The sequence below is a fragment of the Cynoglossus semilaevis genome, chromosome 11, assembly GCF_000523025.1.
Source record: "Cynoglossus semilaevis isolate Cse_v1.0 chromosome 11, Cse_v1.0, whole genome shotgun sequence".
Taxonomy (NCBI): Eukaryota; Metazoa; Chordata; class Actinopteri; order Pleuronectiformes; family Cynoglossidae; genus Cynoglossus; species Cynoglossus semilaevis.
Window position 1 is genome coordinate 9,277,729 of NC_024317.1, and position 14,362 is coordinate 9,292,090.

Genomic DNA, 14,362 nt, shown 5'->3' on the forward strand with positions numbered 1-14,362 from the left:
TCCAAGCCCACCTCCCACCTTTGGAAACACTGTTAATTAACTTCTACTGAACAATATCTGTAGGACGTGTACACTTTCTGCCAAGTCTTTAAAATCAGGTTGAATCCGGTCAAGCTGGATTCAACCTGAAAAAGCCTAGATAAGGAACTCCACTTTCAAAACAAGCAGAACTCATGACCTGCAGATGTTAATATTTTGAAGTGAATTCATAGAAAAACAACCCAAGGTCTCGTTCAAGGATCACAAGCTGATCCTTCAAGGTTATTAGAATACTGCAGTGCACATTCTAAAACCGTACTTTAACGCCCACAGTTTTTCTGATGTATGTGAATACATCGGACCACTGGAGTGGGGACTCAGCCGCTTGACCGTCCACCAGTCTCACACAGCAGGATAGAGACGTACTGATCTTATGAATCCAGGATGTAGCTTACATAGCAGCAACTCAATCTTCTCAGTCAAGAGAGAGTACTATATTCAGATTCCACCAGAATACTGTCAAGGTTATGTAGCAGTCAGAGTAAAAGTACCAAAGGGTCAAACACAAACTTTACTTTTCTTTTGCGGTTACTCCAGTCACACTAAAGATCAGCAGGTAGAATACTGATGTCTGCTCACACACATCAATTCATCTGCACCGCACATTCCTTCCACCTGGCCCTTAGGTCATGTTTTCAGTTCCAGATTTTAGAACACAGACACAAACTTCAAACTCCACCGCCTCACTCACACACACACACACCCACACACACACACACAGCTGCATAAATTGAATATACAGACATAAATATTGAAATTCTCACATTCGAAGAGCTACATGAAACGGACAAATAAACGCTCTCTCACAGAAACAAAACTGCTCTATAATTAACACACACACACACACACACGTGCTGAAGCGTTCACAAATCCCTCAGCATGCAGTGCTCACAGCTGAGAAAACAGATTGTGCTTGTTTGTATGTTGTGTATCCTCTCCATGTTTATTTGCTGTGCTTCAGCCAATGGAAAACGAGCATCTCGAGGCTCATTAATTGGCTAAAGAGGGCTCTTTTGATCGTCTGCTTGTCGCTCTGGTGTGCCTGCATGCACTTGCGACAATGTCCATGTTAATGTGAATAAACATGTGGTAGGTGTGTGTCTGCGTGTGTGTGTGTGTGTGTGTGTGTGTGAGGGGGTGTGTGCCCCAGCAAAGGTGTGGAAAGGTGTGTTTTGATATGTCCTCAACAGGCTGCCTCAAAAAGCGACATGATTAGTTCTGTGGCTGTGAAAGCAGGTGCTGCCATTCAATCTTCCGTTGCTCGCCTCACAATACATCATGACTTACTGTAAATAGGCTGGCATCGCCAACCTCCACAACTGTGCTGCAGATGGAATATTTCACTGCCAGCGTAGCAGTGAGAGCCAAAGACAAACCCCTTCTCGTTCCACCAATCCAAGCTGTGATTGAAGAACATGTCTGCAGAGGATATATTTTTTTAGGCGATTAATGGGGGAGTAATGTAAGTCATAGTGAACAGTGTCAGTTTGGTTCCAGGCTATTACAAAGCTTTGCATTAGATATCATTAGCGGGGATTGGTGGGGAGGACGGGCTGTGTAACAGCAGCAGTGGAGATTAAGACATCCCACTGCAGATGATGATTGCTTTTGTCAGTCCTCCCTGTTCCAGCCCTCACACCCCCACACTGCCTCTTTGTATTTTCACCTCTCATTTACTTGCACAAGGCTCAGTCATTTTCCTTTTTTCTTTCCCGTCTTGTTCCATGTCCGTTGTTTTTCCTACACGTTATTCGTTTTATTTTCTCTCCATTCTCACACTGTGAACCATCAGGAAACAGCTCATCACTGAGCAACTTTGTCAAAACAAATTGAGGAAAACATTCCGCCCAAACAAAATGAATCCACAGCGTGAACAGCAACACCTCTCTGATATCCTTTAGGACACTGGCTGTGCTAACAGCAAAATGTGTGTTGTTTGTGACGGGAACATTTCCCCACCTCGTCCCTGTGTTTTGTTCTTTTTGTTTGTTTGTTTTTTAATGTTGTCGATGCCAAGATACCCACGGGATGTCTGTGCCCCACAAAAAGCAAAGTAAAACCTGTGCCATAATGACGTGCACCAAATTAGACAAATACAGATAGAGGACAGATTCCATGATCAAATCCAATTCTCAGCTTCCATATTAATTCATAATATTAGAGTTAAAATCACAAATAATTTCTTAAGTATGGATTCGATTCAAAAGTCTATTTTTAAGGACATGAATTGTTACCAGTGACTACCAGTACCATCATCACTGCTACTGGCTGACTGCTACTCATCCTTCACCTTTTGCTTCACTTTCAGCACCCAAATCTTTCTTGTTTCAGACGTCGTTCAAAACTAAATATCCTTTGTTCTCTTTTCCATTCTTTCGCAGCTTCGTGCCCATGCAGTGGATATGAATGGTAACCAGGTAGAGAATCCAATCGATCTGTACATTTATGTGATCGACATGAATGACAACAGGCCAGAGTTTCAGAACCAGGTGTACAACGGCTCCGTGGCGGAAGGATCCAAACCAGGTAGGAGTTTTTGTCAGTGTGTGCAGATTGTTTATCATTGGACAGCTTTTAAAAGTAGTCCAAACAGCAGGTGTGATCCTGTCAATGTTTTTTTGAAAAAAAAAAGAATATTAAAGAAAATCAAATAATATAAAACCTTTTTTTAACAAAAATAAGTAAAAATAGAAACCTTTTCCTTTGTTTGGTGTTTGGTGCAAACACAAAACTGGTCATTTTCTGCAACATTTCAAGGAGGGTTGTGACATAAAAAAAAACCCTTAAAATCCCAATGTAGATGGGAAATGCCTTAGACCACGTGTCAAACTCAAGGCCCGGGGGCCAAATGAGATCAACCAAGTAATTTTTTATGGCCCCTCGAGACCATAAAAAACATTTAATAAAGTCGATGCAGCAGAAATTTTTAACCTGGTAAATTAAACGTGTTTTTTATTACACAATGAACAATATTTGTAACTCGACTAAACAATAATCAATTGCAGAAACATATATTAATACATTGTGGAGCGGTTACATTTATACAGTCTTCCATTTACAATCAGCCCTTCAAGGGGAACTATATGTATGTATCTGTGGGTATTGCATCTGCCTTGAACTAAACCTTGGCTTGTATGAGAGAAGGCTCATGAGATATTTGTATCAGAGATGTATTTTTGTTTTTGCTGGATACATTATTATCATAGTTACTCGGAGCATGAAGAGAAGTAGAACATCCTTCTGAACAGCGGGAAAAGTGTTGTGGTCATTGCCAAGAGAGAGACATGAGCAGACTGTGCAAGTAGCGCTCGTGCCTCAGCTGGAAGAACCCTGGTTCTAACAATCAGACGCAGAGGACCAGTGTGTGTCTGCGTGGTGTTCCGATAATGTTCTGCCGCAGGTTAATCTCAGAGGGATTTGTAAACAATATGTGAAACATGATGTGCCGGTGTACGTGTGCATGGATGAGCAAGCATATGTGTGTGTGTGTGTGCGTGTTAAGAGAGAACAAAAAAAATCAAACAGTACCGGTTACCCCTCAGTGGAGCGTGGGTCTACAGAACATACAGAACTCCTAATTAGTAAGGGCAACCAGACGTTCCCACCGCAGTTTTTTCTTTTTAACTCTCTGATATTTTGCAGAGTTTAATAGAAGAACATACATACGACAAAGTCTTTGAGTTATATTTTGTTTTGAACCAAATGACTCCATTCACAGAGCTCTTCGGAGATCAGTCACTGGTGTCATAGTTAGGGAGTTTGATGTCAAAACACAGTTTGTACGTGTGTGTGTGTGTGTGTGTATGTATATTTGTCTGCCAAGCTGAAGAAAACAAGAATAATTATTCAGAGTTTCCCATATGTTTTTAGCCAATCTCTTTAGTTTACTACTGAAACACAGCTTAGGTCTTAGGCTAATTATTGTAAGGTTTTGCTGATGCAGAGTTCTGGCAGTGAATCTGCAGTTAGGAAAGAAGAAACACAGCCAACTTAAAGACATGTACATGAAGCAGTGCTCTTTAATTAATGTCACTTTGACTTTGGCCAAACTCCTCTGCAGATTAAACTGCTCTGCAGTTTTACTTACACAGACACGACAATAAACTACAGAAACATTAGTAAATTAAGGAGAAATCAAAATGGAGTTCAAAAGCAGGTACACCTACACGAGAGTTTCTGTACAAAATTACAATCAGTAATTTTAATATTACCATCAGTGTGAGAGAGAGAGACATATACATTATTTTATTTCATTTTTTTGCAATATTTCTTTCATTTTATTTTTAGTTTTATAATTTTGTATTTGACAATAATCACATACTTACCTTCATGAAACTTTGTTATATTGGAAGAAAATAAATTGTCATGCAGACATTGATCTTGTGGACATTCTATTTAACCATATTTATGTTTTTATCTATAAAATTTCAATATGACAGAAGGATATATCTTGTCTTTCTTTGGGCAAAACCAGAGGACAGGAAGTGCGTTTTAAATATCACAGCTCTGCAGGTCATGTGTGCTGCTGTGGGCAGAGATGGATAAGGAATAAATTAGTCTCCTGCTGCTGTTAGCAGAATAGTCTCGTGATAACATAAAAACAGAGTGTAGATTGGCACTGGTTGCTGGTTCTTAGGAGTGGAGGCAGCTCTCCATTCTGTTGGGACTGCAGAATGTTGACGGCTACCAACGCTGTCAGACACCACACCTAGTACACCATGTTGACATACAGCCTCTGTTACACGTTTATCAGAATCCCTCACATTGGAAACCATAGACACTTCACCTTATTGTTATTAGTTAAGAAAAAAGATTTGATCGATCGCCTTTCCAATCCTGCCAGATTCTTTTTTGTGTGTCTGTGTGTGTAATATATTTAATGTCTGTGTGTTTTCTTTGTCCTCTCTAAAGATTACCTTCAATACTGTTAACTCTTTACTGGTTAACTCTCTACTGCTTTTTTGAGCCATGGCAAATATTTTCTATTGGAAAAATGAACATATCATCAAATGTCTGTCAAATGTTTTTGTTTCATTGTAGTCAGAATTGACTTACTCTTTGTGAGTGAGCCACTTGTTGAACTCAACTCAACTCAATACCTGCAGGAATTGAAGAAAGACACACATAAAGAGTTTTAGTTTTTATAGCCATCTGCTGCCACATATAGTCACTGTTGCATAAACGAACAAAGACCAATTTGCTGTAAGTAAATTCTAGTTTTTAAACCAATTAAGCAAAAATGGCTACATTTTCATGGCACACCTAGTGATCTCTCACAGCACACTAATGTGCCACAGCCCAGTGGTTGGGAAACATTGCCTTAATGCATGACTGCAGAGCAGAATCATTAGAAACGCGATGTAACTTGTGTAGTAAATGGGAAATTTATTTTGTAGCAGTCAACATCTTATTAAAAAAAAGATTTCTACTGAATGTCACATATAAAGGAGAAAATCCATTTCAAACTGCTGTCATGATACACTGCGTATCTAGAGACTGGATATCAAAGGTTCTCTGTGGAATTCCATCACATCTTCACATCCACCGCTGTGTGAAAGCCATCAAACATCAACACCTACAGGCAAGCACCTTTATCACCAGCCCCAGATGTTACACAGGAAGAGATCTGATCAAACTGTCTGTCAAGAACTGCTGGATGGAGCCTTCTGCTCAGCGCCAAATGAACGTGTGTCTAATAGAATGTAAATTGTTCAGGCAATCAAACCCAACATAATGGTCCACGACAAAGAGGGAAACGGTCTCATGCAGGTCTCATTAATGACAAATAAATGAGGTGCATCGTGAAAGTAATAGAGGTGCCTTCTGAAAACTAGGAACATTTTAATTATTGTTTTCAAGGTAAAGAAGCAGAGCTTTTTCATGTGACATGAGGTGGTTGCCACATCCTATTAGGATAAGGATAAAGGTTTGAAATCTCCTTGAAAAGCCCTTGTTTTTGTAAGCAGAACTCAGGACATCTGCCCTGTGATCTTAGGTTCTTTTTCTTCCATTCCCTGATGTCCACATCTGATGGCAACTTGTTTCCTTTCATGGACTCTTTGAAATTAGTGTCCGAGATCAAAACCTGAAGCCAAGTTTTTTTTTCTAGCAGTTAATTTACTTTCCCGGGGGAAAGTACATCCCTCTCTCTCTCTTACGCCCTCTTTCTCTCACTCTCCCGTTCCTCTACTGAGGAGTTTGCTAATAGCTGCAGAAGATTTAAGAACCAGATTCTATCTTGTCTTATGGGGTTTAATTAGGGTTTGGAAATACAGGGTGATAAAGGCAAGTAGAGGTGAATGATGGCAACAATGTTACGAGAATGGAGAACATAGTCTTGAGAGCAGGTATTTTAATCCTGCTGCATTAAATTCTGGCTCCAAAATTCTGATAGGATTAGTCGGCTGATCGCCACCAACCAGCTTATGACCTGCAACTTCTCTGGTCTGCAGTTAACGCCTGTTAATGCCCAAGATTATATTGGCCTCAGGTAATTACAAAACACATCATAGCAGGGGAAATTAAATGGACAAAAATATAAACAAAGGAGTTTAAAAAAAAAACAACAGAAGAGAGCTTGTAATTCAGACTTCACTGAATATATAAAGTGGGACAATTTAAATTTAGTGTCTTTCATAGTTAACCAGACTGTTTAGTTGAACTAGATTTTTTCATGTGTTCATTTCAAGTTTAGATCAGATGGATCTAAAAGGTTAAAAAGGTAGTGATACGTCCTGTGACCTGTAGGCCTCACTTCCTGTTTGCTACATTTTAGCTTTAGCTTTAGCTTTAGCTAGCAGCAGGGTAGTTGTGTGTGACTTGTGTAAGGCCAGCGGAATTGCAGCTGTAAAAACATCCACTTACAGTACACCTACACAACTGTTTATTGATTTGTACTGATAGTCTGACCCTGAACAGCAATAACAGGCATAGGTCTGTAAACCTGTTTTGTTTGTTTCTTGGGTCTGCAGTGGATAGTTTTAAAACGGTGTATGGAGTTTGACTGTGTCCTTCTCACAGAGCGCTGTCAATTATCAGCATTTGTGTGGACAATTTCTGCTTTTATTCACTTCCACAAGGTTTCAACCTTTTAGCTTCTTGCCCTCTTTTCCGCTCCCGGCTCTTAATTTACCTTTTTTTCCTGTATCACCTGTACCATGAGCAATTTGTCTTCTATGAGGCAGGTTTTATCTTTCTTTTTCTGATAAGGCTTTTATCCGCTTAAACCGACCATGCACTGACCTCAAACTCCCTGATGTCCCCTTCACCTTACCTTTGAGTTCTTTGTTAACAACTTCACTTATAGTTCCTCTGGACTTCTGTTTGCTGATTTCTCTCTTTTTTTCCTCTTCTTTATCTATCATTGTCTTTTGTCCATCTTTTATTATATCATCTTCTCTCGTTTGATTGTGTTCAGCTAATGTTTCGTTAGCAGGTGGACCTCACCAGTGATCCATCTTTATGTGGGTAAAAAAAAATTCCAACCTTTGAATTTTCAGCTTCAGTGGTTTTGGCAGAAAAGCAATTAGGATTTGGAATTAGCGATCAAATTAAAAAGGTATTAAGGTTGCTCAGGGATTAACCCTTTCAGGCATGACCATCCCGCTTTGAATCAAAAAAACCACACCATCATCATATTACAGAATCATCGTGATTGAAATTAAAGGCCGGCATTTGATTCACCAACACAATTTCCGCCGCGCCGCAGGACTGCAAAGGTTGGCTATATATTTTGGCTGTCCTTGGCGGAGGAGCAGTATTGTTTTTCTCTCTCCTGTCTACCCACGGACTCTCTCTTTCTCTTGCTGGACAAAGTGACAAATCCTGCTTTGAAACTTAATGAAGTTTGAAATAGAAAGTCAAGGCTACAATATCCTGTCCAGCCAAGCTGTCAGAGGAATGATGGTGCCATCTAGACCCAATTACGACAATGGAGACACCTGTAACTGCTCAGACCCTAAGGGTGTCTTTAAAGCGGCCATGAATCTCGCAGCTCTCCTGCTTCACCTGAAGGTTTTTTGCTTCTTTTTTTTATTCATTAGTAAATAAAAGAAGCTTCAGCATTCTTTTTTACTCTAACTCCAAGTAGAGTATAAGATGTATGTCTTATGGTACGATAATTAAACAGATTGGGTCCCTCCTTAGAAAAGCAACCAATATGATACAAAATGTGTTTATGGAGATGCTATTAACTAAATTTAACTTACAGATTAATTTGCACTTATACGGAAGTGCTACATTTGTCAAATATAGAAATTCTGTCGAGGAAAAAAAAAAGTCTTGATTTTTCATTTCTGCCTCCTTTTTTTATCCAGGCACTTTGGTGCTTCTAATGTCTCCTCAGCTCCTCCTGGTAGCTGACAGTCCTTCTTTCCTTTTCTCAGCAGCAGCAGCAGCAACAACAGCAGCGGCAGCAGCAAGCCTGTAAATGGCTGCCTGATGGAAAGTGACATTTTCACAGAAGCGTGTGTGAGAGGCGAGGTGATCCCTCCTCTTCTCAGCACAAAGTGCTCCTAATTGCCTGATCCCATTTGTGAGCTGAGCTGACAAACTCGCACAAATCAATAATTCTGTTCAGGGAAGATGTAGGGACACAGGGCCTGTTACCCTGATGTGTGCTGTCGGGACTACAAACAAGAGCATGCATATAGATTCACAGACTGAAATGTAAGTGAAGGTGGGGCCACACACACACACACACACACGCTTCCTCCACCTCAGCACCTCTGAGCAGTTCCCCTTAAATGCCGGTGTTTATCTGAGATTCCAAGACAAAAGCAGGGGAGCAATAAAGACAGCTATAGTGCTGTTGACAGCTGGAATAATGGATGGAAGAACTGGCAGAAGACCCAGGGCTGCTCATTACTAAATGGATTCTGCAGCGAAGGAAACTTTGCCCCGTTGGTTAGGTTTATATATAGATAACAAGGCAGTACAACTTAAAATAGGCACGTATTTCAAAGATGTTGTTTGAGTTGTGGTCTTACCTCTGTATTAACCCTTTGGTTGCAAAAACAAAATATATATATATATATATCAGAACAATTTGCAAGTCTAATTGACTTCTTTGTTGTTTAGAAATGGGTTAAGTGTCATTTTAACTTGCTCTGAATCCCCACTGCTCTCTGTCTACAATAATTATGGACTTGAAAGAAACCTCCAGTTGGTTGTACGTTCAGAATTTTACAAGTTTATGTGTGGGCTTTGGTATGTTAATGAATGCAACCTCCTTGGCTTTCTTTTTTGTTATTTTTTTATACCGATAAACTCATCTGTTTAAAGATTTTTTTTTTTACATTTCCCTCTGTGTCTGTTTTTCTCTTCACAGGTTCATCTGTGATGAAGGTGACGGCAACCGATGCAGACGACTCCACCACAGCCAACGGGATGGTCCGCTATCGAATACTCTCGCAGACACCTCACAGCCCCATTCCCAACATGTTTACCATCAACAGTGAGACTGGAGACATTGTGACAGTAGCAGCAGGTCTGGACAGAGAGGTCAGTGTCATTACATGAAAAAACTCATATGTTCCTGCATGACTCCTGTCTCAGAAAAACATTTTATCTGAAACACAAGATTTCAGAAAACTCTTTAGTGAAAGACCAAGTTGAAATAGAAGTAAAAATGCTCAGACAAACACAAAAGACTGTTTTCATTGAGACGAACATTATTTTTAAAAAAATATGAACCAATTTAGAAGTTGACACCTGTGACGAGACAAAAGAGCAACACAAGAGCTGAAACAATGAAGTGTATTACCCTGAGATTCCATTTGCCTTTTCTCTTTAGCTCTCCTATTATCTTCTCAGAACTGAGGATACTAAGTGCTTCACTTTTCGAAGGACATTTTTGCCATTTTTTCTATTCAATTTGAGTGAAGCACCAGTCTGTGGTCATAATGGTCTGATTCATGAGAGCTTTTAAAAATTAGAAAACATTTTTTGCGTCACTAGACAGACGGGATGAGTCCAGCACACATTATTTTATGTAGTTGATGAACTACTAAATATCTTTGGATGTTTGTTTCTCTGTGAATTTGAATTATTTGCTTGTACACACATGGTCCACCAGTCTGACCTGAACAAGAGACACGGCTTCTAGTATTTTTTTAAAACTAATAATAAATAACCGTGTCATATGAAACCATATCTTTCAAACCAGGATGGTCATTGTCCATTTTACCTTCCCTTTAATTTGATGGTCAGCTGTTAACTTGCTCCCTGAGGTCTTTTCACTCCAGAACAAAGTTGAAAACAGCACAGTGCCTCTACTCAGTCATTTATTATTTCACAAAGCCTCTCTTCAAGGATGACCTTGCAACACATCTACTCACCCACACACAGTCAAGTGGTGCTTCACACCAGATTGTGTCTCTCATGGTCTGAGCAATATTGAATCAGACAAACACAGGTTAGCAGCTCTACTGGTACACTTTTGTATCTGGTGCCGGAATGGTATGGTGCCTGCAGGAAAACACAGAGAGAAAACAGTCTCACAAAATGTTTTAGAGTATCCAGAAACGCTTCAATCCAGAGCTTCTTGACGGTTTACTGACAACACATGTAGCATTGTATAAATAAAATGTTTTTATCGCCTTTACTTTATGCCTTTAATTTTTTTTTCAAAGATAACAGGTCACTTTAATACAGATGGGTTCATAAATGGTTGTAACCCGTGTGCAGCAGTTTTCATCCTCCATCCCTTGTGTCATCAAATGCTGCTGTGTATTTCTTGCTCTCGCTGTGGTTTATTTATCATCCCACACTCTGCCACCAAGACTGCACACAGAGTCCCTGCTCCGTCTTCTGTTTTATTCCACTAATGATGCACTGTTGACTTTTGTTTTCCTCTAACTAGATCAGGAAGCTGTGGGTATTAGCGTTTAAAATCATAGAAGAGAAAATAGCTGTGGGTATTAGCGTTTAAAATCATTCATCCTACTGGATTTTCCTGTGTCCTTCCCTCTGGAGCACCAGAGAAAAAGATGTGGGTACGGGTAAAATTTTGGAAATGTTCAGTTTCATATACTGGTATTATGAGGATGATTGTCGTCCTCATAACTTAGTTGGTGGATTTTAATGGCATCATGGACACAACAATGACTGTGTCTCATAATGTTTTTATTCTGAGAAGTCTCGAGGTGCAGCTCACCACTAAATCTGGCCTGGCAGCACACAATGGAAATTAAAATAGGGTATGAATAAAAGTAAGGCCAGTGTATTTAATACAATAGAAGCAGGTTTTGATAACAGAACAATGCAATGCATCAGCGCTTGTTTCTTATCCAATTTTTACAGAGGCCTGGCATGGCTTGATAGCCTGATAGGTTTGTGTGACAATATAAATGAGTCTAGTGAACACGGGCCAGCTCTGTGTCCCTGTTTCCAGCTTGGCCCAGGCAGTAGCAGCAGTAGCAGCTGATGAGTGTGAGGGAAAGCTCATTAATCTGGACACATCAAACCAGCCTCAGTCCCACCTGCCTCTGATCCTCCTACCAAAACTGGGTCACACCTGGGACTTCACCCACCTGCTGTCAAGGTCATCAACACAAACACAGGAACAGGCTCAGACACATGAGCACATGTTCATATCCACACCCCTGTTACAACCACGGCTGTATCTTCAACATCCAACTATATAAAAGTCGACAGGGCAACTGAAGCTGTGAAAAGTGAATTAGTTTGAGATTTTTTTTGTTATTTCCTACCTTACCTAGTGTTTTATTTTCATTCCATCTCTGTAGCTCTTCCTGTTGAAGCTGCTAAGTCAGGGGTGTTCGAGAAACGGCCGCTGTGGCTGCAGGTTTTGGTTCCAACCAAGCAGCAGCACATCTGATTTGGCTCTTTTAATCAACTGATCTGAATCTCCAGACAGCTGATTGGTCAGTCACTGTGGATACCTGGATAGGTTGGAACAAAAACCTGCAGCCCCAATGGCCCTTTGTGAAACAGTTTGCCACCCCTGTGCTAAGTAGTCACACAGTTAGTGCTGAATTGGAGCTGTCCGTGGTGCTAATTTTATATCCGCAGCTTCTGTGCTTTTTTTTTTTTTTTTTTTTTTTAGAATTTTAAGTTAATTCCATTTGTAAGCTGACATGAGCCAAACTCATAGGGAAATTGTGTTGATGCCAGTGGGTTTGGTCAGGTATGAGATCGTTGCTCTCTGTCAGTATGAAGAAATCATTGCTCAACAGAGGAGCAGCTTTAAGACAACAACGTTTAACCACCTATAAAGTGGTCCTGAGTTTTCTTTCCAGAAAACTCAGCCATCATACAAAACAACACAGACAGACTCCACGAAACACACAGTCAGTGGTGTCTCTCAGGCAATACCAACAACCACACATTCACACTTTAACCAACCTGGGGGGTTTCCGCTACTCCAACATCTTCACACATTAACCTAGGTGAATACAGCACTCTCTCAGTGGTTCAGGATGTGCACACCTGCTTTGTTTCACACCTGTTCAGGTATCCAGCTACTCAGAGGGTAATTATCAGGATTTTACCAGCCGTCAGTTAAAGCTGAAGTAGCATGGTGAAAGGTGAAACATCTTCACAAAACCAGGCCAGTCCATGTCCCTACTTTAAAAAGTGCTGCACCTCCACTTAGTTCAATTCACTCTGCTTGATGGGAAATAACACACATCACACACCTGTACTCTCTATGTACTTTCTTGTTGTACCCTGGAATCCTCATCATTTACACAGACCAACCAAAGCAAAAGTTGAATCTAACCAAATACCCCAAGTGTAAACAAACTCTAATATTCATAACACCTTTTTGTTCGTCACGTTCTCAATATAATATTGTAAGTCTACTGGAGCCTAAACAACAACACGCTCCTCACCGCGATGCTTCCTAATTAGAATATGCATGTCCTAATTAGAGGGTGAAACAGGTTCTCTAATGTTAAGGAGACCTGGGGGCACACGGGGGTTAGTGTAGTCTCACTTACCTCTGACACCACAGAATACCAATTATACTCCATCACTCTCCTCCCACAAATACTTTCCTCTGTTGACTTCACATCCTTCCAAAATCTGCATCATGAACCCTGACAGGCTAAACCAAGTCATTTGTATGTATATTTCTTCTTCTTCTTCTCCTTCTTCTTCTCCTTCTTCTTCTTCTTCTTCTTCTCCTTCTTCTTCTTCTTATTATTATTTCCTTTACTTCATTTTTGAAGCGGCACCTGTGATGTAGTAGAGAGGAAGATGTTTGGGCCACGGCTGGTGTGGGCCTGTGAAACCCTCCTCCATGGCATTGGCTCCACTGGCAAACAAATCTGTTGTCTTTCATTTTCCAGGCTGTCTCGTTCTCCCTTGAGTCCCAGATTGGAACAGTCTGCCGGGGCTTGATTTGGTAAAGGCTGGCACTGGGCTGTCCATCTCTCTGCCAGTATCATGTTGGACTGTCTTGTCCTTGATTAGGACATCTTCTGGACTGCTACATGAACATGAGTGCCCAAAAACCAAATGTATTAGGGTTCCCAAAGGTTGTCTGGGGATGCAAGCTGATGTTGGCATCATTAATAGACTTAAGTATCTCAGAGATGGTAATTTGTGTCTCGTCACCTCTTCCCAGAGCTCACACCTCCAGAAAAATATTGTCTTCAGAGGAGACAAGATCCAAGAATAAGAATCATGTAGTCTATATTGACTGCTTGTGAGCTATAGTCAATCAAAATTAAATCAAAACAACAAGTCAATACTAAACCATTTGTTCACAGCAAGTATAAATTCATAACCATTAGAAATACTCAATGTACAATATTCAAACGTACATCTGGACTTGCTAATTAAAATCATTGCTTCCAAAGGTTTTTGCTTACGATTATGATACCGAGCATGAAGCCTTCTCCATCAGGGTTAGGGTTAGCAACTGGCTAATAAACACATTATATATGTATTGTGTTCCAAACAACAGCAATTTCTTTTTTATAACATTTACTTTTATAGAATTGTTGGCTACTTTTTCTTCATCAGTCTTTCCCTTGTTTTATTCTATTTATTGCCCACAGAACATTAAATTAAACATTTATGGGCAACAGCCCATTATTTTAAGATGCCATATAATGTAATGATTTTTAATTATATTTGGCAATGACATGTAGCTTCTGGCTGTGCATCTGATACTATTATAATGACATAGTTAAATTAAAAAAACGAGCCAGAGAAAATATCACTTCTTGATACTAGACTATATATATATATATATATATATATATATATGAGACTTGCTAGTAATTTGTGATGGGATTTCTCTTTTATTTGTTACAAACCTGAAACTACGACGCTCAGGGGTTTTTCCCGCCTG

At 40.0% G+C, this 14,362-nt stretch overlaps 1 protein-coding gene across 3 annotated transcripts in view; it reads left to right on the forward strand.

Annotated features, from left to right (window-relative positions):
• The window catches only part of LOC103386242 (cadherin-4), a 220,036-nt gene that overhangs the window by 185,735 nt on the left and 19,939 nt on the right, over positions 1–14,362 (forward strand). For all 3 annotated transcript variants that reach the window (XM_025059968.1, XM_025059967.1, XM_008320420.3), the window contains exons 7-8: positions 2,421–2,565; positions 9,368–9,540. In XM_025059968.1, coding sequence (XP_024915736.1) covers positions 2,421–2,565; positions 9,368–9,540 — 318 coding nt within the window. The remainder of the gene's footprint in view (positions 1–2,420; positions 2,566–9,367; positions 9,541–14,362) is intronic.